General features: G+C 53.0%; 8 protein-coding genes across 8 annotated transcripts; 5 read left to right on the top strand and 3 right to left on the bottom strand.

Annotated features, from left to right (window-relative positions):
• Positions 1-1342: 1342 nt before the first annotated feature.
• On the top strand, positions 1343-2931 carry N7468_010822 (class I SAM-dependent methyltransferase; the record flags this gene model as incomplete). Its single annotated transcript, XM_058480117.1, has 11 exons — positions 1343-1449; positions 1510-1566; positions 1625-1651; positions 1707-1748; positions 1808-1883; positions 1939-1979; positions 2037-2062; positions 2117-2303; positions 2363-2666; positions 2719-2792; positions 2850-2931. 11 exons carry the CDS (start codon positions 1343-1345, stop codon positions 2929-2931), a joined length of 1023 nt encoding a protein of 340 aa, XP_058325640.1.
• Positions 2932-3663: 732 nt separating this feature from the next.
• Positions 3664-6819, top strand: N7468_010821 (uncharacterized protein; the record flags this gene model as incomplete). The annotated part of the gene is made up of 5 exons (XM_058480116.1): positions 3664-3803; positions 3868-4295; positions 4351-5310; positions 5641-6212; positions 6334-6819. The coding sequence occupies 5 exons, from the start codon at positions 3664-3666 to the stop codon at positions 6817-6819; spliced, it is 2586 nt and encodes an 861-aa protein (XP_058325639.1).
• Positions 6820-7061: 242 nt separating this feature from the next.
• On the bottom strand, positions 7062-8840 carry atg15 (triglyceride lipase ATG15; the record flags this gene model as incomplete). The annotated part of the gene is made up of 3 exons (XM_058480115.1): positions 7062-7751; positions 7783-8634; positions 8685-8840. The coding sequence occupies 3 exons, from the start codon at positions 8838-8840 to the stop codon at positions 7062-7064; spliced, it is 1698 nt and encodes a 565-aa protein (XP_058325638.1).
• A 601-nt stretch (positions 8841-9441) lies between these two features.
• On the bottom strand, positions 9442-11523 carry N7468_010819 (beta-catenin-like protein 1; the record flags this gene model as incomplete). Its single annotated transcript, XM_058480114.1, has 7 exons — positions 9442-9524; positions 9575-9692; positions 9756-10649; positions 10700-11041; positions 11139-11338; positions 11395-11449; positions 11497-11523. 7 exons carry the CDS (start codon positions 11521-11523, stop codon positions 9442-9444), a joined length of 1719 nt encoding a protein of 572 aa, XP_058325637.1.
• A 439-nt stretch (positions 11524-11962) lies between these two features.
• On the top strand, positions 11963-13743 carry N7468_010818 (putative aromatic-L-amino-acid decarboxylase; the record flags this gene model as incomplete). Its single annotated transcript, XM_058480113.1, has 4 exons — positions 11963-12137; positions 12196-12301; positions 12394-13125; positions 13191-13743. 4 exons carry the CDS (start codon positions 11963-11965, stop codon positions 13741-13743), a joined length of 1566 nt encoding a protein of 521 aa, XP_058325636.1.
• A 571-nt stretch (positions 13744-14314) lies between these two features.
• Positions 14315-15174, top strand: N7468_010817 (formyltetrahydrofolate deformylase; the record flags this gene model as incomplete). Its single annotated transcript, XM_058480112.1, has 2 exons — positions 14315-14424; positions 14478-15174. The coding sequence occupies 2 exons, from the start codon at positions 14315-14317 to the stop codon at positions 15172-15174; spliced, it is 807 nt and encodes a 268-aa protein (XP_058325635.1).
• A 985-nt stretch (positions 15175-16159) lies between these two features.
• N7468_010816 (TauD/TfdA dioxygenase family protein) lies at positions 16160-17214 on the top strand (the record flags this gene model as incomplete). The annotated part of the gene is made up of 3 exons (XM_058480111.1): positions 16160-16678; positions 16751-17071; positions 17119-17214. 3 exons carry the CDS (start codon positions 16160-16162, stop codon positions 17212-17214), a joined length of 936 nt encoding a protein of 311 aa, XP_058325634.1.
• A 627-nt stretch (positions 17215-17841) lies between these two features.
• Positions 17842-24201, bottom strand: sidE (nonribosomal peptide synthase SidE; the record flags this gene model as incomplete). Its single annotated transcript, XM_058480110.1, has 3 exons — positions 17842-18382; positions 18459-23583; positions 23637-24201. 3 exons carry the CDS (start codon positions 24199-24201, stop codon positions 17842-17844), a joined length of 6231 nt encoding a protein of 2076 aa, XP_058325633.1.
• Positions 24202-25247: the final 1046 nt, after the last annotated feature.

Genomic DNA, 25247 nt, shown 5'->3' with positions numbered 1-25247 from the left:
AGCCCCAAGCTGCACCCAGAGAACCTGCCAACTAGCTCCACGCGACCCTCAACAGAGACAGATATTTATATCTGACGCTCGACGAACCAACGAAAGATATATTCCCACTGCCCGAGCGTCTAAGGAGGGCAGCGAGCTCCACCTTGATACAGATGCAGACGGGAAAGATCGCACTGCCCGCATACCTGGCTATCATCGACCGTCGGAGGACGGCGGCGCTAGAAGCAGACCCAACCCGCGAACCGTCGAGCTGCACGTGTGGCCGAGGCGTACTAAGCGTGGATCACGTGCTTCTCTACTGCCCGAATTTCCGGGCCCTACGGGCCTCGATACTCGGGCCATTTCGGCATTCCCACGGACGCAAAGCCTGGCTAACCAAACCAGACTTAGCAGCAAAGGCAGTCCAATTCATATTGTGAACCAAGCTCCTCGGCTAGTTTAGGAGCCTAAAAGACAACTACCAGGTCTCGAGAGAGGCCTGAGGATTGTGTATAAAAAGCATGCAGTGGACCAGGGCTATTGTAACGAAGGTTAAACAGGGAAAAACGTAACTAGCGAGAAAGTATAGGCAGGCCATTGGCCAATAGTGTACACGGATAGCCCACCGTCCTAGAAATATCTGCCGGCAAATCGGGTGAGAAAACCTGACAGACCCGTGAATGAAATATCAATCAATTGATCAACGAACTGTGTACGATAAACTTCCTTCTATGGCCCTATGTTAGGGATGGGATAGCATTGATAAATTTTAGGGTCGATTCATAGTGTCCCTTTGTGGAAATCTTTGAGAACGATCGGCGCGACGACGTGGACCGTTATGCTCCGGGGTTCCGTGGGGCTGAAGCGGCAGGTAACGGTTTGGCGATCGGATATGAATTAGAACGGATCCTTGTAGGCAGTGGAGCCCCGTTGAAGATTGACGAAGGATAATTCTCTAGTTAAGAAAAACGTTTGCTAGCATGAAATAACATCGTGACCACTATTGAGGTCTCTCAGTCTGTGTCCTTGTGCTGTTCCAGATGCGGGAAAACAATGATCGAGATGAACAATCAATCAAATCCGATGTTCTTGATTTTAGGATCCCTGGTAGGTTTTTGGCTCCAGCTATAATACAGACTCTATCTACCAGTTAGAAATTCGAACGTGTCGTCGTTCACGGGTCCTTGTTAGCGAATGGTGCCACGACAAGTACGCTTGCACGTACTTCTGTATCCTGCCAAGAAAGAAACCCCGCACCACCTTCACTGTTTTATGCCCCTGAGCCCCCCCCCGTCTTCCTATTGAGCTCACTTACCAGGAAAATCTGCCGGTATTATGGCCCAGCAAGCGGACCAGATTACAGTTGTGCGTGCATTGGAAATGTTTCTGGAGATATGTTCTGACATATTCTGTTCTGAAGGACCCTGATTTCTATACCTTGACGGACTACCACCCAGAGGATTTTCAATCGTGAGGATGATCGCAGACTTCCTATATTTACGGTCGGATGCTCACCAAGATGAGTTCTAGGGAAACCACTTCTATCACCTCTTCAATCGCGCGAGGTCGATTGGAAAATGGCCGAAGGTTCGTGAGGTTTTGCTCCGACAGCCGGTCGTAGATTCACGGTGCTCATGTTGTACAGATACCAGGCTATGAAGGACGACTATTGGTGAGCACCCCCTGATCTTGGTGAGTCTTCCTGGATTTTAATCTTCCAACCGCAGGGGTCCATCTGATGAACAGCAATTCGAGGCATTCGAGATAGGGTAGGTAGAGCCTCGCTCTGGATATGAGATATCGAGAAGATAAGTGCTGATAGCTCCAGCCATATGCTCTTCTTGATTTTAGATCACAATGAGCCCAACCCGCTGTTCCGTGCCCCTATCGGCGAACAGCCAAAGGTATAGTTTGGATCGGTCTTCTGCGCGGTTGGCCCTTGCTCAACTCTGTGTTTAGCAAATTCTAGATATCGGAACGGGAAAGGGAAGCTGGGCTGTGTAAGATCGCCATTTTACTGCCTCAGGATCAAGCTAACCCTTCTCACGCCAAAAAAGAGACGTTGCAGATTTATACCCAAATGGTAAATTGTCCACTACCGAATGATTTGTCTTATACGTTGGCTGACCTCACAAAGCAACTGTCCGCGGTGTTGACATATTTCCCCCTCCCGTGTCTTGGGTGCCTCCAAATTGCGTGTTCGAAGTTGATGATGTCCTCCGAGAGTGGACGTGGCGAGAACCTTTTGATTTCATCCATCTACGCCTAATGTACGGAGCATTTACCTCTGAGGAATGGGATCAGGTGTACAAAAGAGCCTATGAGTGAGTTTTGATAAGTATACTCTCAACTGGCCGAACTTCAACACTCATGCTTGCTTCAGTGCTCTTCAACCGGGTGGTTGGATTGAACAAATGGAGCTTGATGTTAGAGTATTTAGTGACGATGGCACCTTGACGACTGACAAGGCTCTTCATGGATGGGGTGATATGTTCATCGACTGCTCTGAGCGGGCTGGACGGTCGCTCAGAACTCAAGAGACAATGCGTAGCACTCTGGAGAAAGCTGGATTTGTGGATGCCCAGGAGAAGCTTTATAAGATCCCCCCTCGGCCCTTGGGCAAAGGACAAGCTGTTGAAAGAAGCCGGACAACTCCAGAATACCCACTGGAACACGGCCTTGGAGGGGTGGGCCATGTGGCTTCTCACCCATTATGGGGCCCCTGCGCCATGGACCAAGGAAGAAGTGCAGGTTTATCTGGCCAAGGTACGCAAAGAGCTTCAAGACCCTCTGTTACACGGTTATGAACTAGCGTAAGTTTGTCGTCAGTGAGCTTTTGGCTGCTCCCAACTGATGCTAACGAAGTATAGCCGCCGTGTATGGGCCAGAAAGCCCACCTTGGGCGAGCGTAAAGCAGACAAAACACCAAGCGAGGTGAAACCGCCTTCATGAAATTGCATCGCGCACCCGTTCAACTTGACTGCTCTCGGGAAATCCTCTCGCCAGTTAGCGATAACTTCAGCGTTCACTCAATTCAGCCACTGGTTACCGCCTTGGTATCACGAGAAGCCGACTGAACTACGAGATGGGCGAAGATGGGATGGAGGATTGCGGGGGAAGTAGTTGGGTCTTCGTCGTGGTTCTCCTTCCTCCTCTCCCTTGTTGCAATATCTCCAATACGAGCATCATTGCCAGCTTCCACACCCCAATGTAGGTCGCCGTTGACAGATATTATCTCTCTCTTATTGTCATGGGCCAGTGTCACGGATTCCAGCTAGAGGGTGTACTATATAAGGCGTGCCTGGGTGTATCTGCGCATGAAGCACGGATATGTAGTCTTTTGGCTTAGTTGATTGAATATTAGCCCAGGGATGTTCCTTCACAGCCAGGGCCGGTGGTGATCACGTGGGGCACGTGACCTTGGCCTATTGATATTGGGAGATCGGTGTATAGAATTTCTCTTTCTAAAGATTATCGAACACAGGTTGTGGCCTAATTTGGATTGAACCAAGTCTTGCTCTTACCCCTTCACATGCTGTGGACATTGATTCGCTTGGCACTGGCCAGCATTGCCCTCGCCGCCCCTTGGAAGAACTCGATCCATTGGTCGCTTCTCAGCTATTGACCGACCCATACAGTTACGACTTCCCTCGGCTAGGCACCCCGGGGGCGCAATTGTTTCCGATGCGCCGTTGCCAGGGGTTCAAACTTGAGGAAGCCAGTATTGATGAGATCCAGGCGCAAATGAGTCACGGCACATTCACCAGCGCCGAGCTGCTACAGTGCTTCCTCGACCGTGCTTATCAGACGCAGCCATATTTAAAGTTAGTTCATTTTCTCCGCTATTCAATTCGGCTGATGATGCCAGGTCTCTAATCTCGACCTTAGTGCCATTCTACAGTTCAACCCAGATGCTTTCTCCATCGCCCGGATGCTTGATGAGGAGCGCGCTAACGGCAAGTGTCGGGGCCCGCTCCACGGCATTCCGTTCATTGTAAAGGACAACATTGCCAGCAAAGACCGTCTGGAGACCACAGCTGGCTCCTGGGCCCTCCTAGGCAACGTTGTCCCCCGCGATGCCTATGTCGTTCATAGGATGCGTCAGGCCGGGGCTGTTCTCCTGGGTAAAGGATCGCTCAGTGAATGGGCTGATATGCGTTCGAACAATTACTCAGAAGGGTTTACCGCTCGTGGCGGCCAATGCCGGAGCGCCTTTAATCTTACTGTTAACCCTGGGGGCAGCAGTACTGGCCCCGCTGTCGCGGTCGGCGCCAACCTGGTTCCTATTGCGCTCGGCACCGAAACTGACGGAAGTGGTATGGATGTTTTGTTGGTGACGAGCGGCACTTGCTCTTTACTGACCGACCATAGTCATCAATCCTGCGCAGCGAAACGCCATTGTGGGAATCAAGCCTACCGTCGGCTTGACGTCCCGCGCCGGTGTTATTCCCGAGTCCCTGCACCAAGATACTGTCGGTACATTCGGAAAGACTGTCCGCGATGCCGTATATGCTCTGGACGCCATTTATGGAGTTGATCCTCGTGACAATTACACTCTGGCCCAGAGCGGATTGACTCCTAAAGGTGGCTATATCCAGTTCCTTTCTACGAAGGAAGCTCTTCAGGGAGCCGTCTTCGGCCTTCCCTGGAAGTCATTCTGGGCCCTCGGTAACCCTGAGCAAATTGCGCAGCTTGAGGAGCTGCTTAAACTGATCCAGGCTGCGGGTGCGACCATTATTAACGGCACCGATCTGCCTCATTACAAGCAAATTGTTTCGCCCGATGGTTGGAACTGGGATTACGGTGCTACTCGTGGTTTTAGCAATGAGTCTGAGTATTCCTATATCAAAGTCGACTTTTATAACAACTTACGCGATTATCTTTCAGAGGTCAACAATACTGCGATCAAGTCTCTGGAAGACCTCGTGCAGTATAATCGTGATAACTATGGCTCCGAAGGCGGCTTTCCAGGTGTGCATCCTGCCTTTGGGTCCGGCCAGGATGGCCTCATCGCTTCTCTGGAGAGCAAGGGAGTCATGAACGAAACGTACTTCTCGGCGCTAGAGTTTTGCCGACGCACGACCCGGGAGGAAGGCATCGATGCAGCCTTGAAATATCATAACAAGACTCTGGATGGTCTTTTAGTTCCTCCCGATGTTGCGCAGAGCATTCAGATCGCCGCTCAAGCCGGTTACCCTGTAGTCACCGTCCCCGCAGGGGTGAGCAACGGGTCTGGGATGCCTTACGGCCTGGCGATCATGAACACGGCTTTCTCGGAGCCCGTTTTGATCAAGTATGCCAGTGCTATTGAAGATCTCCAAAAGTCCACCGGTACGAGATGGCAGCGATCTCCCCCCCGAGTGGCGTGGCTACTTGCAGCGTAACTTGCCCGTCGTTATGTGAGGTGTGTCACTGGCCAGGGCTGGAAGGGAACGGCCAGATTTGGGTGGCACCTGTTGACCAGGCAAGGTAGTAGCATTCAATGGAGCGTTCACAGGATGGTTCCGGTCTGAACAAAAACTAAAGCTTATCCTTTCAGCTAGAGTAGGGCGGCTTCTCCCCAGCGGATCGACGCATAAAGCCGACTTCCGGCTAATTGGACAGTGGGGATTCCCCGCGTTATAAGGAGGCGCGGCTCACCACTTTCACACGCGTCCCCAGCGATTGCAGCAACACAAAAGGCCAGCCCAATGTCCTCGAGCAGATTGACGCGGGCTCCCCGGCACTGGGGCGCCGGGCGACCGTTCATACCGAGACGCAGCTTCACGATCTCTGTCCGCCGCTTCTCCGAACCATCCGCCTCCGCCGTCGCAACGTCCTTCCTGTCACGCTTCCAGTCGCTAGGCCCTCAAATCCGTACTCAAGTCCTCGACGCAAATCAACTGCAGCTTCTCACCCTCACATTGAATCGCCCCTCTCTTTTTCCCGACTCTCCAACGTTGACCAATGCTGCCCTTCCGGCCCTCAACACGCCCGTACCGCCGGGCTACCATCTTGTTTACTTCACGCCCGCGTTCCTAGAGGATGAGCTTGGGCTGGACGGCACGGACGCTTCCTACAATCCGCAATTTCCCTTCACTCGGCGAATGTGGGCGGGAGGGGAAGTGACCTGGCCGCGGGACGCTGATGGGCAGCCCAATCCGCTGCGAGTCGGGCAGGAGGTGCGCGAGACGACACGCGTGTTGAGCGCAGAGGCCAAAGTGGTGAAGAAAACGGGCGAGGACATGATCGTGGTAGGGGTGGAGAAAGAGTTTGCGAATGGACACGGCGTGTCGATTGTGGATAAGCGGTGCGTCGTGGAGAAAGAGAGCAGAATGAGAAAATCGCCGAACTGACCTGCCATCCAATCAATAGGAACTGGGTATTCCGCAAGGCTCTTCCCACCCCATCTCCCTCATCTCCCCCGCGAGCCCTCCTCGGGCCACCTCGTCGCACGTCGCGACCCAGACCACGTTCGCCATTTCCACGCAGGGACACACTCACTCACGCTCGCTCGTGCAGAGTCCAGTCACCCTATTTCGGTTCTCCGCTCTGACGTTTAACCCACACAAGATCCATTACTCTCTTCCGTGGGCCCGCGAGGTAGAGGGGCATAGAGATATTGTGGTTCATGGCCCGCTGAACTTGATATCGATCCTAGATTTGTGGAGAGACACCCAAGGCAAGGCCTGCGAGGATCCAGCGACAGCTGTGCCCAAACGCATATCCTACCGTGCAACTAGCCCGTTGTATGCGGGAGACCGGTACTCGATTCATTTAACAGAAAAGGAAGCAGGAGCATCCAAGGTACAAATTGTTGGGCCCGAAGATGCTATTGCCATGAAGGCAGAGATCGAGTAAGCAATACAAAGGTCCGACTTGATGCATCGGACCTTTCTTCGGTGATTCGCTTCGCCCAAACCCAGCGTAAAAATGCGACCCTACCGTGACATTTACCATACACCCGGCGTTCATGCATATGCAGCTCATGATCTCCAATGTATGTATTGATTCTAATAAAAACTAAATTACTGGCATCGATGTGAGACCACTTACTACAAAGGCATGTTTCAAAACCAAAGTTACTCAAAACGCTCGCTAAGTCAGATAGTTGATGTGGGGTCGTTACATCCAAACCACCCGGGGTGATGGCAGGTGGAGGTTGTGGATATGTATGGAGCAGGGGGCTCCGTGGTAGGGGTTGGATCATTGCACCCGAACCAGCCAGGCGTCTTGCAAGTGGAAGTCGTGGAAGCGGTCGTTACAGTAGTGATGGTGCGTGTGATTGTAGAAGTCGGGTCGTTGCAACCGAACCAGCCGGGGGTTTTGCAAGTCGAGGTAGTCGAGGTGGTAGCGGTGGTGGTAGGCGCTGTTGGCGGTGCGGTGATGCCGGTCGTCGTGGACTCGTCGAGACAGCCCCACCAACCAGGCGTTTTACATGTGGAAGTGCGAGTGGCTGTCGGCGACGTGGTGGTGGTTGTTGTGGTGGTGATTTCGGAGCCGTTGCTTCGGAAAAACTTCCAAAGAACGCAATCCACACATTCTTCCTCGGCCTCACAAGGCGGAACGTCATCATACTTTTCCAGAACATCAGAGATGACGTTTTTGATCTTATGAGTGCCGATACCCACCCGCCAGCCCTTATCAGCCACGGTATCGTAGGTACACAATTGACCCGTATGACACGCACTTTCCATCGCATAACCGCCCCAGGTGCAGATGGAGTTGATACCGTTGCAGGTCCCCATGAATACTGGGTCTGCCGTATGCCCGAAGTGAAAGGCACCGGTGAACTGCCGTGTTTGCGGGAACCGTGGGTCATACCCAGGTGGACTCGGGAGACCCAGTCGAGCCGCGGGGGAGGGCTTCGGGCACTGCTTCAAATGTGACAGCCGGCGCCCCAAAAGTGAGACCGAGCAAGCCACTCAGAGCCCCGCCAAGAGAATGGCCGGTCAGCCAGATGGTAGCATTTGGGTAGATCGCACTGACGTTGGTGTACAGATCCACAGAGGATCGGTAATATCGATTCTCGTCGGTCAGAGCCTCCGTGATACACGTCAGGTTGCCAGAATAGAGGGTGTCTTGACAATCGCAGACTTGACGCCAAAGATAGGAACCTCCTTGGCCGCAGCAGCAGCTGAAGAGGAGATTGTCGTTCTCTTTGTCTTTGGTGGTGGTACCCGCACCGTCGAAAAGCGCCGGCGAAGTCCCCTTGAGGGAGATCACCACGGTACTGTTGGTCTTGTCCGCATATATATGCCCCCGCAGTCCATCGTTATTCCACCCAAAGCTTGACGAGTAGTTGAATTTGCCATGGATCACATGCCAGTCCTCGGTGCCTGGCTCCTCTATGTAGTCATTCGCCGTCATCTTGGCAAATGTGAGAACAGACTCCTTGTCTGTTATGTCAGGGCCCATCACAGTATCCAGCGCCCATTCCTGCGGCGGCGGCGGCAGAGCTGCAGCCACCGCAGCCAGATGATCTTCGATCACGGATGCCCGTCGATCCGTCAGTCGATGAATAGTGAGCGGAGTTGAAGACGCGAGAAGACGCTGTGTTGGTGTGATAGGCTCCTTGTCACTGCCATCCTCCGATAACGCCCATAACCTCGTGTCGGCACGAACATCTAAGCGGGCGTGGACGTCGTCATCCCGGTGAAATATATGGCGGAGAGACTTGTCTTCTTAGCATCGCATACTTCACGGTCAGGAGGGTGGGAACTCACAAACTCATGCTCCTCAGAGGAGTCTTGGTTTGCAAAAGCCGGTGGTTGAGTGGAACCGATGGGGGCTTGTTCGGCCGGGAGATGCGCGGATGTTAACCCCGGAACGAGGAGGGCTCCCACGACGAGACCGACAAGAGTTCGTCCTTGAGCGATCATCTTCCCCGGAAATGACCATGAACAACTCCAGACGGATCAGGCAATAGGTAGGCACGGTTGGTGGTAGGCGGAGTTAGGCTGGGAGCTGCGCCGAGGATGGCGGGTGACTTATCGGCTTATCGCAGATCATGTGAGCAGTCCCATGACGTCGACAGCACGGGATCGACAATCGCGGCAACCCGCGATGGATCCGTGCCGGGCGGCATCCATGATCTCCCGCAGACTGCAAAATCGTAGCTTCTACTCGTTATGTTCGCACTACGGAGATCTCGCAATGAATCATTTGCATTAGTTGAGCACACCAACTCATAAGCGGCCCTGCTATCGGATCTTAAAGATCCAAATGCAATATCGGAGGGGAGTACCCTGCAAGAGAGCACCGTAACCGTTAAGGGTTGGCCATCTTCGGCACGCTAGGGACAAGAGCTACATGGATGCTTCATCTGCCGTGCGGCCAAAGATATCCGTTCAGAAGATCTTACGCCACGGATGGTATCTCAAGAAATCACAGCCCCGGGAAATGGCATTTTGTTTCTCCCAGTCATTGGACAGACGATATCGCGACGGGATGGGATCAATGAGTGCGTCGGGTTTATGGGTATCAAAGAAATTGAATCAACGTGTTCAGCATGTCGGCCAGATCCTGGTTGCCAGCCTCTTGATCATCGAGGTCGCCAAGTTGCTCTGATGGAGGTCAGTGTCGATGCCATCAGCGTGGCAGGGGTTGGACGTACCTTGCAGGGTCGCCCGAAGAAGGGCCAGGCTTTCCCCGCGATCCGTCAGAATAGAGATGACTCTCTTCCTGGCGCCAGTATCTTCGGCCACGAGCCATGCGAGGATCACATCAATTGCCTAACGAGGTCTTAGTAGAGAGGACGGACGACTGTCTCGGACAGTAGATTTGTATTGACTGACCTGTAAAGAGAAAAGTCCTGCGTCAAACCGGCGAGATAACCACTCCCCAGCGAACATCTCCCGATCTTCCGGCGAAAGGCTTTGTCTTTCATCATCGATTGCCTTTTCAACAGGCGACAGCCGAGTGACATATTCCCATCGAAGCTTGAACAGTCTCTCAACCTTCTCATAATCCTTTTCCATAAACTTGGCCAGCAACCGAATCCGAGGCGCCGAGTCACCCGGGAGGAGACGCAGGAGGGAAGCAAAAATACCCAAAAGATGTTCGATGCTTTGATGTTCTTGTTTTTTCATGAACATCCCGAACGCGGTTCTGAGCCCTGCCGCCTCGACAAACCGCTCACAAGCCGATTGACCACCAGGTCCGCTGAAAGCATGGTCCAGAATGCGCAGCGCCCGTGGCTTGCTGAATTTACCCTCGCGAAGCATGATGAGGGCCAGCTCAATGCCTTCCGCCTCGACGAATTTCTCTTTTCCTGGAGTTTCGTCAACGAGACAAACGACGGCATCAAAAAGATTCTCCACATATTCCTCTTCATTCGAGTCCTTCACGGGATCACGTTTGCGGTACTGGCTGAGGAGTTGAAGGAGGACATCGATCCCATCAAGTTCAATGAACCTTGCCCGGTTTTGATTGGAGGATTGTAGAAGAATCGCCAGAATCTCCGTCGCGTACTGTTTGTTTTGACTCACTGGGGTTTCCTTCTGTTGGATTCGACCCATGATCCATGGAAGGACCGAGGCATCCCGACCCAGTCTCTCTGCGACCGCGGTCCGTGAAGAAAGGTTTTCCAGAACACTGAGAATATAGTACACCCCTGATCGATCGGTTTCAGATGATTCGTCGAGCCGAGAGAGGTTTTGGGTCAGGAGTTCGATGAGGTCGGCATCCATCTTTCGACTGTTAGTATCACGGGTGCCACACGGGGTTTCCCTTGACCCACCATCGCGTTGACCAAGGCGTCCCATTGCCCCTGCTCAGCCGCCACATCTTCATCAGTCAGTTCGCTTATGATTTGGATCGCATTGATGGCGATATCTGCATTCTCGTGTGAGAGCAGGGAGACTAGCGACCCTGCGCATCCCAGCCTAGAGAACTCTTCGTAAAGGTCTGAGTGTTCTGATAGAATCGACAGCCCTCTTATCTCCGTATCAAGATCTGCTTCGGAAGCCATGAATTTTTGCGGTTCGTTTTCAAATTTGGCGCGAAGCTCTGCATTCTTCGTTATCTTCCGCTCGAAATTGATCGCGAAACGCCGGGCCCAAGTCGTGTCGAATTTTTCCTTCTGGCCAATTACTCGTTAGCGCACAACATGGAGGGAACTTCAGTTCCGACGAACGAGACATACCGGTAATTCCTCCTCTTCCTGCTGGTCCACGTACTGCATTGCCTGCGTGGTCTTCTGTTCTAGCCCCCCCACCAAAGAAGCGCCCTTCCTCATCCTCCGGGACATCTTCGTCGTCCGAAGGAGGTAGCTCAGGACCAGCTTCGGCGTCCTCCTCATCGTCCTCTACTCGCGCATCCCTCGCTTTGTGTTTCGCGTCGCTCGTTCCATCCAGCCTTGCTGACTTGTAGAGCTCATCTGGAATTGCTGTTAAGTTACCGTGCAGGGTCCGCGAGACTTAGAAGAATACTGACTAGGGTTCTGGACGGGCTCGAGTTTGCGCTTCGAGCTTCCTGAGGAAGTGGGTTTCTTTGAAGGTCAGCATAGCGCGGAACAAGGGAAGTCCATGGGCATACCTTGAAGAGCTCGTCGACGCTTGTCATCGCTGCAGCGTGTCAATTTTCCAGAAACCGAGACCGTCCGCGAAAGCAGAAAATGGCGCAGTGCGCTGGATGCTGGCTTGGGGTGGATGCAAAAGTTCCGGTCGCGCAAGATTCACCTATGACGCGCCAAGGACCTGGTCCTCTTTGCATCACGTGACCCAGTGACGCCAGAACGCGGCCAACCCGCGCTCGAGTGGAAATCTTCAGCGACGCCGGCGCGTCATTGGATCGCTTTCCAATCCACGTGCACCCTGCGCTGCAGTCAACAGATCCTCCTTTGGAGATGACTCAACCAGCAACCTAGTACCGAGTCTCCATTCACAGCGCAGATGGTTTAGCCATCCGTCTCCTGGCGATGGAAAGCAAGGTGGAAGGGATCGTGGTCGGAAGTGTTCCGGGGTTCCGGGGTTCCGCATCCCACACACGCCCTGCATTTGACATGAGCAAAACCCCACAGGCTGTTTTGCCTCCACGACTTCCTACAAGTACTCATGGACGTGCGTTTGAACGAGACCTTATTACGCTGCCCCCCCGTGTTAGTTCATTGACGTTACCGCCTCAAGAGATGGATCGTGAACAGTTCCGAGTTGCGGCGCACTCGGCCATTGATGACAGTGCGACTCTTCTGCCGATAACGCTAGAACCCCAGACCCCGCTGACAGTTGCCTGTAGTCTTGAATTATTTCGAGGGGATTCCCGACCGGAGAGTCGTTCCTGCGGTCGAACCAGGATACCTACGCCCTCTGATCCCCTCCGACCCTCCGACCGAGCCTGAATCGTGGGCGCAGATCCAGCGGGATGTTGACGAGAAAATCAAGCCGGGGCTCACCGCTGGCAGTCCCCAAACTTCATGGCTTACTATCCTGCCAGCGTGACCTTCCCGAGCATACTGGGCGAGATGTACTCGGCCACCTTCACCGCGCCCGCGTTCAATTGGCTCTGCTCGCCGGCATGCACCGAGCTGGAGACCATTGTAATGGATTGGGTTGCAAAGGCGCTGGGCCTGCCTGGTTGCTTTTTGAGCAGTTCCGAAACGAATGGCGGTGGGGTGATCCAGAATAGCGCCAGCGATGCCATTGCAACCATGATGGTCGCCGCGCGTGAGCGACGAGTGCGAGAGATGGTCCTGGCCGAGGGTCGCCAGGAGGGCACTCTGGAATACGATGAGCGGAAAATGGATCTCCAGCCTCGACTGGTAGCAATCGCCAGTGACCAGACACACAGCTCCGCGGCCAAGGGCGCTTTGATCGCAGGCACTCGCTTCCGCAGCGTGCCCACTCGATTGGACGAGAATATGGAGATGACGGGTCCACATTTGCGAGAGGTCCTCGAGAAGTGTGAGAGGGACAATCTGACTCCGTACCACCTGACAATGACGCTGGGGACCACCAACATCTGCAGCGTGGATCGCTTTGCCGAAATCAAGGCGGTCTTGCGGGAGAAGCCTGCATGGCAGCGCATTTGGGTGCACGTCGATGCTGCGTATGCAGGGGCTGCGCTTGTGGCCGACGAGTGGCAGTACCTTGCGCAGGAGTTTGCCGAGGGAGTTGACAGCTTCAACATGAATCTCCACAAGTGGTTGCTCGTCAATTTTGATGCTAGGTATTTTGTGACTCCCTTTCCAAAGCGGACGGGCTTGCATTTGGCGGGAAGCTTACCGTGAACAGTGCTCTTTTTGTGCGCAATCGCCTCGACCTCACAAATGCCCTCGATGTCACCCCGACGTATTTACGCAACCCGTACTCGGATATGGGCACCGTGATCGATTACCGAAATTGGTCGATCTCCCTGGGCCGCCGCTTCAGAGCACTGAAGATCTGGTTCGTCCTCCGCAGCTACGGATTGAATGGCATGAAGGCCCATATCCGCAAAACCATTGGCTTCGGCGACATTTTTGCGGGTCTCATTCGGAGTCGCTCAGATCGATTCGAAATCGTGACAAAGCCGGCCTTCGCGTTGACGGTTTTCCGCGTCAAGAATCCACAGGTCGCGGACCAGACCCCCACGGTCTGTCGGAAAGATGAAACAGCCGATACGCTCACCAAGACGGTTTACGAATTGGTCAACTCGCGGGGCGAGATCTTCATCACCTCAACCGTTGTCGATGGCATCTACGTCATTCGCGTCATAAGTGCAAATCCGCTGGCCGACGAGAAGAACGTCCGGAATGCTTTCGATATCATCCTCCGAACGACCGAGGAAGTGCTTCAGCGCCAGTGAGCACTGGGGCGCATTTTGTACCACAAGCAGCACATACAAACACAGTCAATGCAGACACTTTATACTGGCCTTCTCGCAGCACGCGGTTGACACGGCTCTTCCGAGTGCGTATAAAATTAATTCATTTCGGCTCAACGTGATCTGCCTCATAAATTTCGACTCGAAAACACCCCTCGATCCTGGCCATCCTCTATTGTGTGCCCCTCCCCCACCATGCATTAGATCTCACCTTTTCAATATGTGCCTACCAGGGCCCCACTTGTAGTTCCAACCGTCCACCGGCCTTCGCACCGAAGAAATGCCGATACCATCCCAAACGCGAAAAACACCCGCATCCGGCAAATTTCCCCGCGCGCTATTCCCAAACAGGCTAGCGGGCCCTCGCCGCGATCGGCAGTGAGAAAAGTGGGATTCAGTGGAAAATATTATGAAACGCTCAGGAAAAGGCTAATGACTAAAAAAAAAACCGTCCATGAGTCAAATCAACTCTCCATCGTTTTTCTTCCTCTAGGACTCCCGCGCGCCATTGGGACCTTGGTCGATTCAACACTCTTCCTCGCTCAAATTCAACATGGCTTCTAGTTTCATCCTTACTCTCTCGGGCCCTGATCGTCCCGGGATTGTGCATGCCGTGACGGCTTTCCTGGTCGAGCACAACCTGAATATCATCAATTCCTCGCAGTTCGGGGATCCAACTTCGCAGCGCTTCTTCATGCGCGTGCAATTTTCCCCAGCCGGCCCCACCGAGCTCCCGCAACTCGAACAGCTCCGAGAGGCCTTTCAGTCTACCGCGCATTCCTTCTCGATGGATTACGAAATTCACCCACCGCAAAGAAGCCCCGCGTCCTGATCATGGTCTCGAAGATCGGGCACTGTCTGAACGACCTCCTCTTCCGCCAATCGACGGGCCAGCTGAGCATCGAAGTGCCGCTGATTGTCTCCAATCACCCAGACTTCGCAACCCTAGCGGCGACCTACAATATCCCTTTCCACCATCTTCCTGTGACGGCCGAGACGAAGAGTCAGCAGGAGTCTCAGATCCTTGAGCTGGCCAGCCAACATAACATTGATCTGATTGTCCTGGCTCGCTATATGCAGGTGCTCTCGCCGAAACTGTGCGAGGCGATGTCCGGTCGCATCATCAACATTCACCATAGTTTCTTGCCTTCCTTCAAGGGCGCAAAGCCGTACCACCAGGCATATGACCGTGGCGTCAAGATCATTGGTGCCACGGCCCATTTTGTGACCAGCGATCTCGACGAAGGCCCGATCATCGAGCAGAATGTTGTGCGCGTGAACCACAGCATGAGCCCCAAGGAGCTCACACATGCTGGTAGTAATGTCGAGAGCAATGTCTTGGCCACCGCCGTGAAATACTTCGCCGAGCGGCGGGTGATTCTCAATGGACACAAGACCGTTGTGTTCGACTAGAAGGCCTATCTCTCCGCCGCGAAGGCATAGTCTTCCAAAGCTGCCGTCCACATTCCAAGGGGTCCAAATCGGTCAGTCCATTGGCCACTTAGGGGTGATGGCATCATCTCATTTGCACTGAAAAATCTTTCCCACGCTCATCAATGCACGTCATTCCTATGTACTGTGCTTTTTGCATTGATAGACCAGAAGGGATTATAGGTCCTTAGGCAGCTACCCATGAGCTTACAGGGGTTTGCAAGTAATACTAGTGACTTATCAGGTTTCACCCAGGGTTATTCCCTCTAGACGCCCCATATGGTGATAAGCTGGCGGACCGAGGAAGAGACAAGTCAGGACAAACGAAGCATAACAAATTATGAGGGTTCCACTTCTTGTTGGTCTGGTATTTGGGCTGAACTCACCGGCGTGTGGTTCCCATAGACTTCCACTTTATTTCCCCACCGCCCCACATTTCTCCCGCTTCAGTAGCTTCCAATATCTATTCATATCTCCCCATATCCTCCCCATTCCAATCCTCGGGGCTGAAATCTACAAACCGTGTCTGCGAGACCTCACCCGCCTTTGGTTTCTGTGGAATACTAACAAGTATTATGTTACTATACATGGCCAGAATGGATTGTATCCAGCTATTTTGCTTCTCCTGTGTCAAGGTCCCCTGCAAATCAGCCCCCAAGTAACGTTCAGCCCCCACAGCACCAGGCGGCCAGCATCGCAAGTCAACGTCAGAATACCTAAGGAATCCTGGGACAACAGTGAGTAGCAGTGAGAAAGTCTCTCTCACCTCGATAGCCAGAATAGCTTCTTCGAGAACGCTGCTATAACGGCGGCCAGCTATGCGCGAGTTGAACCCCCCGGGCGATCACCCCATCAAGATGTCCAAACTCATCGTCACCCCCTTGCACCCCACCTTTGGAGCTGAGTGCGAGGGGTGGATTTCTCGCAGCCGGTCCCCAACGAGACCATCGCCCAGATCCGCGCTGCCATGGCCCAATACGGCGTCCTGGTATTCCGCAGCACTGCCCTCAACGATGCAAGTCACACGGCCTTCGCAAGCCAATTCGGCGAACTAGACGTCTCAACCGCCCGCGCGCCAGCCGGGACTGCATACCGACTAGGCCCCGGGAGCAAACTGGCCGATGTCGGGAACGTAGATAACGCTGGCCGCATCGAGCCGGTGACAAGTGTCCGGTCGCAGGCGATGCGGGGAAATGGTCTCTTTCACGTCGATTGTTCCTACCACGCGCGTCGCTCGGGCTATTCGTTTCTCCGGGCACACGAGCTGCCTCCGTCGGGTACGGCGGGCGGGACCTCGTTTGCTGATACCCAGACTGCGTATGCGGACTTGGACGAGAAGACGAAAGAGGAAATCAAGGCCCATGTCCTCTGGCACTCGTTGTTGCACAGTCGGCGTCTGGCGTGCCCGGAGGACAAGGTCTTCAAGTATCTGGATCTGGCTCTGGACTTGCATGACCTTCGCCGTCTTCCTCTCTTCATGATTCTGGTAGGCTATCAACTTCGGTCTGCAGACAAAACCCGGCCAAAATGATGAGTGGGTCGCTAACCTTACTGGCAGGCGCTCACAGCTCGTTGGCTGGGTTATCTGGGGCGTCTCACCAGCATATCGCTGGTTCTAATGTCCTTATTTGGTCTCGCACGGCTCCTCCTGGTGTGCGTGGTCCCGGGGCCTCTGAATGCGCGCCATCCCAAGCGACTGGTGCAGTTGCATAAGCCCAGCAACCGGCTAAATTTATACATCGCGGCGCATGCCTACCGGATTGACGGATGGAGCGCGTCGGCTAGTAAGCCCGTGATAGAAGCTTTGTTGCGGCATGCGAGCCAGGAAAAGTATACCTTCACCGTGGACTGGAAAAATAACGGTGATATGATTTTCTGGGTCAGTAAACTTGAGGTTCTGGGGGGAAAGTCAGCCAACATCTACAGGATAACACATGCGTCATGCATCGGTCAGAGGGGGGTACATATCAGGGGAAGTATGTTCGCGATATGCGAAGAGCGACTGTGTACGAGTCCTATTGATGAAAAGAGAAAATCTCGTGGTATCGGCCAGTGCATTTGCCTTCACATTGCTGGCTGCTGGCTTGATAAGAGAGCTTCCGAGCATCAATTTAATACATCTCCTTCCAGTGGTTGGCACAGAGGGTTCTGTGCCGGTGGAGAACGGAACCTTGAAAGAGTATTGGCGGCATAGACTGGTTTTGCGTAGAATACTACCTTGAGTCGACCCGTGCCGCTGGCAGTAATCCATCTCACGCTCAGATAATCGTGGTATTATGAGCTGGAATTCAACTAGTCCGTCACTTTCCCTTCAGTTCAAGATAGGGGCTCGGAAGCCCTACTGCGAGTATTCATCGTCATATTAAACATCGGGGCTCCTACTACGAGTACTAAAGATTGGCTGTCTGGACAGTATAGAGACGAAAATCTTGATGTATTATGCATATCTGCGGGGCTCGACGGAGCTGGACAATTAATGAAATTGGCGACAGGAGAAAGTGAACTGCGAGATCATAGCAGCAGTCTATGAAAAGCTTCTGGTAACATCGACGGAAAGCCCAAAACCGAAAAAGACGCTTCGGAAGCGGACAGAAGAAGAACCAACAAAAAGAATAAGAGACGATTAGCGCGGTCAATATATCATGTTGTTCATTGAGCCTGCAGAACTGATCCAGTAGAGACCGTGACATCAGCCACAGCACGGGAGAGCATTGTTTTGACAAGCTCAACCTCCGTCTCGATCTGCTCCTTGGTCCAGACAGCGTCGTCATAGGCAAACTTCAGCTTATACCCATTCAGATCCGCTGTCTTGATAACCTCGAAGACGACTGCATAAGGCTGGAGCATGGTGACTTGAGACTTGGCCATCACGACCCATTTCTGCAGCTCGTTCGCAGCATTCCCCGTTGCGGGCTCGAAGGGCTGGAACAGGAAGAGGGTCTGGTTGGCGACATCGCTGCGAACCAAGCCGTTTGCCCGGCAGATATCCTCAATGCCGACAGTGCAGTTTTCAGTGTATTGCCAGAAGTCATCCTGGGTCTTCAGCAAATAGTCCTGCATGGACGCCTGCGAGTCGACCTCAGAGCGCATCGGCAAGAAATTAGCGCACGTTCCGTTGATGCTTTGCGGATCCTCAAGATCGACATTCCGACCGGTGTACAGATAGTCGAAAGCGATGCTGTTTTTGCCGCTGTGGCGAGCAAGCCAGATTTGGAAAAATGGATTGGAAGAGCGTGGAGACGGTTACGCCGCTGGAGCGACTGAACGCTTCGAAGTCGAGTTGGATGGTTTGCACGACTGCCGCGTTGATTCGTGGCGCCGTCACGTCGGAGACTTTGAATGCGATCGGCCGCTTCTCAGGTTGAGTCCAAAAGTCGAGAGTGGGACGCGTCTGGTTGATCTTCCAGATATGGAAGGCAAATTCTTTGAAGGAAGTGAACTTTTCAACCTGCTGGCCGCGCTGGTAGGCCTGGAAATGGGCGTCAAAGACGCGGAGGAGCGTGCCATCGTAGAGGCCATGATCGAGTTTCGTTACGATCTGGTGCTCGCCGTTGGGGAATCGGAAGACGGCGTATCGAACGAAGGGCTTGCCGAATACAAATCGGTTGGCCCAGATCGATTCCAACGTCTGAGCTTTCTCAGACTCGCTGGAGATATCGTAGAACTCTACAACGGGCGTAGGGTCATTCAACACAACGCCGTACCACTTGCCCTGGACGGTTGTGAAGGTGGTACGCAGAATGTCGTTCGTTGCAGTCAACTGCGTCGTGAGATCGATCCAATGAGCAATGTCGGGATTCATGCCGAGAGATCGGACAGTCATCAGATCCCAAAATTGATCATTGCGAGCTCCTTGACCGAGGAACTCAGCTTGACCCGGAGGGCTGGGGTAGACATATTCATATTGGGAGCTTTCAAGCTCGACCGCAGCGATGGCATCTTGCAGCTCCGCGGGAGGAGAGAAGGTTACAGTTTCAAGCGACGCGTCGTTGTCTTCCTGCTCCAAATGCTCCGACATGGGGCCAAGAAGGGGATATTTGAGGACATCACGCACCGTGATATTCATCCCCTTGCGGCGAATCCGGCTGACGAGGTTGATAGCAGAGATAGAGTCACCACCGAGGCTGAGGAAGTTGGCCTCGAGTCCAAAGTTGTCATCCGGAAGCTGCAAGACCTCAATCCAGGAGTCTTGGAGCGATTTCTGGGCTGCGGTGGAAATCGGAATAATCTCTTCAGAACCAGTAGCCCCGATCTTGTCGAAGGAATATTTGGCGAGGTCACTCTGGCTCAGAGCCTGTACTCGCGCTTTCAGCTGCTTGCGGTCGGCCTTACCAGAGGCAATTCTCGGAAGGAAAGGGAGCGGAATCAAGAATTTGGGGACCATGTAATGAGCCAGGCCATTAAGTCTGGCCTTCAGGTTTTCAGCTTGTTCAGAGAAGTAATCTGGCGAGAGGAAGTCAAAGTCTTGATCGACAGTCTCGAACACCACGTTTGCCACTAAGTGCGCTGTGCTGTTATGCTTCCAGATGGTCAGAATACAGTCGGTGGCTTCTCCGGTTCGAAGAATCGCTTGCTCAATTTCGCCAAGCTCGATACGGTGGCCATTGACCTTGACTTGGTCATCTTTCCGACCCAAGCATTCGATGTCACCGCCAGGAAGATACCGCGCCAGATCCCCACTGCGGTACAGTCGGCGACCGGCGCCGAAAGTGGTGTTGAAGAAAGCGCCAGCGGTGAGTTCAGGCTTCTTGAAGTATCCATCGGACAGTTGGGGGCCCCAGAAGCAAAGCTCACCAATCGCTCCGTAAGGAAGTGGTTGGTCGCCATTGGCCTCTAGGATAACCGCACCAACGGAAGCGAGTGGCTTGCCGATGTTACCTCCTGGAGTATTCTCATCGATATCTTTCATGGTGACCAAGACAGATGCCTCAGTAGGTCCATAACCATTACGCAGTGTGACTGCCGGGGCCCAAGTGGAAATGACATCTCGTGTCAACTGCTCTCCGCCAACGGTCATCGACTGCAGCTTCGGGACATCCTTGGGACTGAGAAGTCGGGCCACTGTAGGAGTGAGGAAGACATGATCCACGTTCATGTCATTAATGGCCCCTGCCAGGTCGCCCAACAAGTGATCTGACGAGGCGATGCAAAGCGTCCCACCACTGAATAACGTAACAAAGAAGTCATACAGCGAGACATCGAAAACGTAGTTTGAGAATTGCAAGGCATTGAACTGCTGATCTTGTCGCCCTTCAAATTCAATGATGGACTTCATGGCGCTAGCGCACGCCCCGTGGTGGATGGCAACCCCTTTGGGCTGGCCAGTACTTCCAGACGTGTATAGGATATAAGCCAAGTCGGTCGATGCGACCTGCACATCGGGCTTGTCTTTGGAATAGGCGCACAGGCGGACCTTGTCGATTAGAACTGTAGAGAAATCGTCCGCAGTGAAGAAGGAAGAGTGCTCCTCTTCACTAAGAACAACATGCGCACCAACATCATGCACAATGAATTCATTTCGCTCCACCGGATTCTCCGGGCTCAGGGGGACATAAGCGGCGCCAAGCTTGAATAGAGCCAAGATAGCAAGTATCATGAACGGGGACTTTTCAAGAAGAAGAGGAACTACATCCCCCTTTTCAATACCGTGAACGGAGAGGAAGTTTGCCATGCGGTTGGCGGCTTCATCTAGCTCAGTATATGTCATGAGCTTCTTGTTCTCGAAGTTTATGGCCAGTCGGGACGAATGCCGTTGAGCCGTTGACTCGAACTCTGCATGTAGGGTACTCGGCGTTGGCTGGTTGTCATTCCACTTGAGTAAAAACTCTAACTCGGTGGCGTCGAGGAGACTGAGTGACCTGACAAGAAGTCGTGGATTTTCGCCAATCTGGGTGACTGCTTGGCAGAACTGATTCAAAATAAAGTCAAGACGGCGCTCCTCGACTGGACCTGTCAGGCTGATGTCCCAGCCTTCGGGGCTCTCTTCAACGTTCAGCGTCGTGTACTCAGTCCGCCAGGCACCGCGAGATCCGTAAGCCTGGAATACCTCGCTGGTCAACTCATTCTTTCCTTGTGGGTTGACCAAGATATTGACCATGGTGTCTAAGATGGTGGTGTTTGCGTGACCAGCAGCTGATAAGGCTCCACGCAGTCCGACCTGAGAATGCTTGATGATATCCCAGAGGTTGGCATTAACAGACTGCACGACATCATTCAGAGAGCCGTCGGGCTTCAGGATCACAGTCTGGGGTACCATTGCCAAAGTTGGGCCGTTCAATGTCTCGATGCCTTCCAGAGGCAACTCTCGGCCGGAAATAGCAGTAGCAAAGGTTACCACGTGGGATGCAACGTGGGATGAGAGGACCAAGGCCCATGCTGCATAGATAATAGCACTTGATGGGACTTGAAGTGCTGCGGCAGCCGACTTCAGTTGAACGGGCAGTGTGCGTCTTGCGCTGGAGAATTCCAAGACAGGCGAATGGTTCAGAACCGTAGGGACGGATCCACCGAGATGACTCTTCCAAAATTCCGCTGATCCTGCATCCAGCTGCTGTCGCACGAGGCCGATAAAAGACTTCCATGGTGCTCGAACTGCGGGGCTCTTTCCGAAGTAGAGACGTGCAACATCATCAAAGACAAATGAATGCGACCAGAAATCGAACAGCGCGTGATGGGCGGATACCACCAGAATGGAACTATTTAGAACAGTCACTCTTAGGAAGGGCTCCCCGAGCGTCACGCCTCGTTCCTTGTCTGATTTCAGGAACTTGTGGAGGTCATCGGACGACTCTTGCCAGATCAATGGAAGATCATTGCGGACAACTTGCACAAATCCATTAGTACCCACAGCGAAGGTCGAGTGCAGTACCTCGCTTCTCCAGAATACCACTTGGAACGCAAGTTGGAGTCTGACAAGATCAAGATGGCGAATATCAAAAACCCTTTGGTACAAGTAGTCCTGGTTTCCCTGCAAAGTGCTCGCGAGAATACCTTCTTGTAATGCCGTGACTGGCAGTGCATCCGATACACCGCGGTCTGCAAGCATCTCACGCTTGAAGTCATCTTCCGGAATAAGAGAGAGAGCTTGAGGCAGAGGGCGCTCGGTATTCTTGGTTTCCAGACGCGAAGAGTCGGCTACGTCCTCTAGAGTTTGCGATCTTAGCATATCGGCGAGCTCCAGGTGAATACCGTGAGTTCGCAACTCTCGGATCGCAGTGATTGCATCGAGCGAGCTGCCACCCAACGTGACGAAGGAATCGCTGGAGCGGATCACTGAGTGATCAAATTTCAAAACATCAGCCCAGACTTGAGAAATAGCCAGTGCGATCTCGCTCATGCGGTCTTCTCCTGCCCTTGGGATTGGGTTTCGTCCAAGCAGGTTGTCGACTGTTGTTGACTCGGCAGTTGAACGGATTGCCCGGAAATCAACCTTGCCATTCCGGTTTGTTGGAAGAGCTTCATACCGGAGCCAGTATTGAGGGACCATATAAGGTGGGAAAAGGCGCTGTGCATGACTTCGCAGGCGTTTGACGAGGGCGCTCCAGTCCTCCTCGTGTGAAACCACCGCCGCAACTAAGGAAGTCTGGTCCTTGATTTTGGCTCCAACACATACGATGTGTCTCCCGTTTTCTTCAGCCGATAGGTTTGCTCCAATTTCCTGCGGCTCAACTCTTTGGCCGTTGATTTTGACTTGCTGGTCAATCCGTCCAAGAATCTCAAAGCTCCCATCCGCGCGACGGACCGCCTGGTCGCCAGTTCTAAAAAGCACACCAGTCGCGAGCGTGGTTTTAACAAAAGCTCTGCTTGTCTCGGCATGGCGGCGGTGGTATCCACTGGCAAGTTGAGGACCGTATAGACACAACTCTCCAGGCTCGTCAACGGAGAGCTCTCTGGCCGTATTAGGCTCCAAAACCACCGCAGTGGTTGTATCGACCGGTCGCCCCGGGTTGCGAGGATTATCACCCTGCTTCAATTGTCGAGAGAAGTTCAGCTGAGCACATTCACTGAGACCATATGAAACACGTAAAGATACATTTCCAGCCCAAAGGTCCACTAGGGCCTGGCTAAGAGGCTCGCCGACGGTGGTGATTTGCCGAAGAGTCTCCGGCACCTCACTCGGAGAAAGCAAGGCCAAGGCTGAAGGAGTAATACCAAGGGCATCGATTTTGAGATTGGAAAGCACCTCAGGGAGTGCGGTGGCCAGGCGGCTCCGGGGTGCCAGGCATATGCAAGCCCCCTTGGCTAGCGTAGCGAGAACGGTCCTCTGGGCTGCTGAGAACACAGGGTTATAGAAAAGGAGCCACCGCTTGTGGCCATTGAGAGTGAACTGACTGATGCCGTGGGATGCGGCCCGGTGGCTCAGCAAAACTCCCTTTGGCTTTCCAGTAGAACCTGCGAACGTGTGAGGAAGGCGTACTGACTCGGCTCTGTTGCAATGCACGTACCAGATGTGTAAATCAGATATGCAAGATCTGAAGGGCTCGACCGTGGTACCTTTGCCTCTCCCCGAGGCGCTTCAGGAGAGGAAAGGAGATCTTCCACTTCAACGGAAGTCTCAAAGGATGAGGAATACCGGCGGTTCGTTAGAACGAAATTCGCGCCTGCGTCGTGCGCAATGGCTCGATTCCGCTCAACCGAGCCCTCAGGGTCGAGGACAACATAAGCTGCTCCAGATATCATGACTGCCAGCAGACTGGCCACGAACTCTACCGTTGGATCCAAGCATACTGGAACAATAGACCCAGGTGGAATATTTGCACCAGACGCAATTTTCTGGACTATTGTCCAAAGTTGGCGGTAGGTATATGGCTGCTCATACTCACAATGAACAGCTAGAGCGTCTGGATTCGATTTTACTTGGTAATGAACGAAATCTGTAATCAAGCAGGGCGCCGAAGGAGGCCTGATGGCTGCCTCCTGATGGGAGGATGTGTATTCGAGTTGGAGTTTTGAATTGATAGTATGAAGAGGAGAACTGTCCAGGAGATATTGACTAGCAATTGGTGCCATCTTGACACAATTCCGCAGAGGTCCTTATGAATGGGTTTCAACCCAGGCTCTTGCCTATGAGGATAGAATGATAGTTGTACTGATACCTAGGAGCACATCCTCAGTAGGGCCTTTATATAGATGGAAGCTGACTACCTGCTATTATCCGAATCGGCGCATACTTCACCTGAGCCTTCGAATTATTCTAAATGCTTCTATACAAAAGACCCCTCCAGCTCGATTGACAATTTCGAAAACGTAATTGCTCGGGGTGATGGTAACATATTCTGCAACGAGCTAGAAGGTGGTCTTTGCCTGCCAATGGGTGTTGTTAATGGGCAATTTCCTACTCAGGAAGGTTTTGACGATGAGGTATTTTCTGAATTGTTCAAAAGATTTTGCTGCCTCGTTTCAAGCCCCTGCTAGGCTTTGGGGGCTAGACAGCATCTGGCCAATGCTCTGCAGAATACCACGAGTCTTCACACGTGGGGCGCACGTGGGATTCAGACTGCAGCCGCAACAGGGCTATGCTGGACTCCCAATCATACGTGTAAGCCAAGCGAGAATGACCCTCTCTTCGCCAATCACATACGCTACGGAGCCATGCGAGACGTTTCCTACCGTTGCTGATGCAGAATGTTGTTCTAGGGCTTGCATTAGCTTCTCGACACTCTTTCATAGCCTCCCCGGGGCTCCGGGGGGGTGCATTACGTGTAGAAGGATCTTTCCATAGCGATGCACTAGCTTCATCAAGATGCACGTCAGATTTGCTCGCAAGGTCTTCCTAAAATATCGTTTCCTCTAAGTTTAGTCGCTTTTGTTTATCAAAAGACTTTTGTAGACTAATGAGGCCGTGTACTAGGCTGCAGAGTGGGCTAGGGCCTCATCGGCAGGAGCATTTTCTCAAACGAGTTGATGGGACCGAAATCGCGACATCTGAGATATAAAAAGTCTAAACTAACCCATTGCGATCCTATCCTGCCCCCATCTTGCAAGCTCCCGTGAACCGTCCTCTCTCGGCCCATTCCATTGATTGTTTGCGTTACAATTCCTGGTCTTACTCGAAC

This window comes from Penicillium chermesinum, assembly GCF_028974085.1.
Source record: "Penicillium chermesinum strain IBT 19713 chromosome Unknown utg000009l:1.0-952002.0:1.0-954369.0, whole genome shotgun sequence".
Taxonomy (NCBI): Eukaryota; Fungi; Ascomycota; class Eurotiomycetes; order Eurotiales; family Aspergillaceae; genus Penicillium; species Penicillium chermesinum.
The sequence above is the reverse complement of the archived record's forward strand: the minus strand, read 5'-3'. Positions and strand labels throughout refer to the sequence as shown.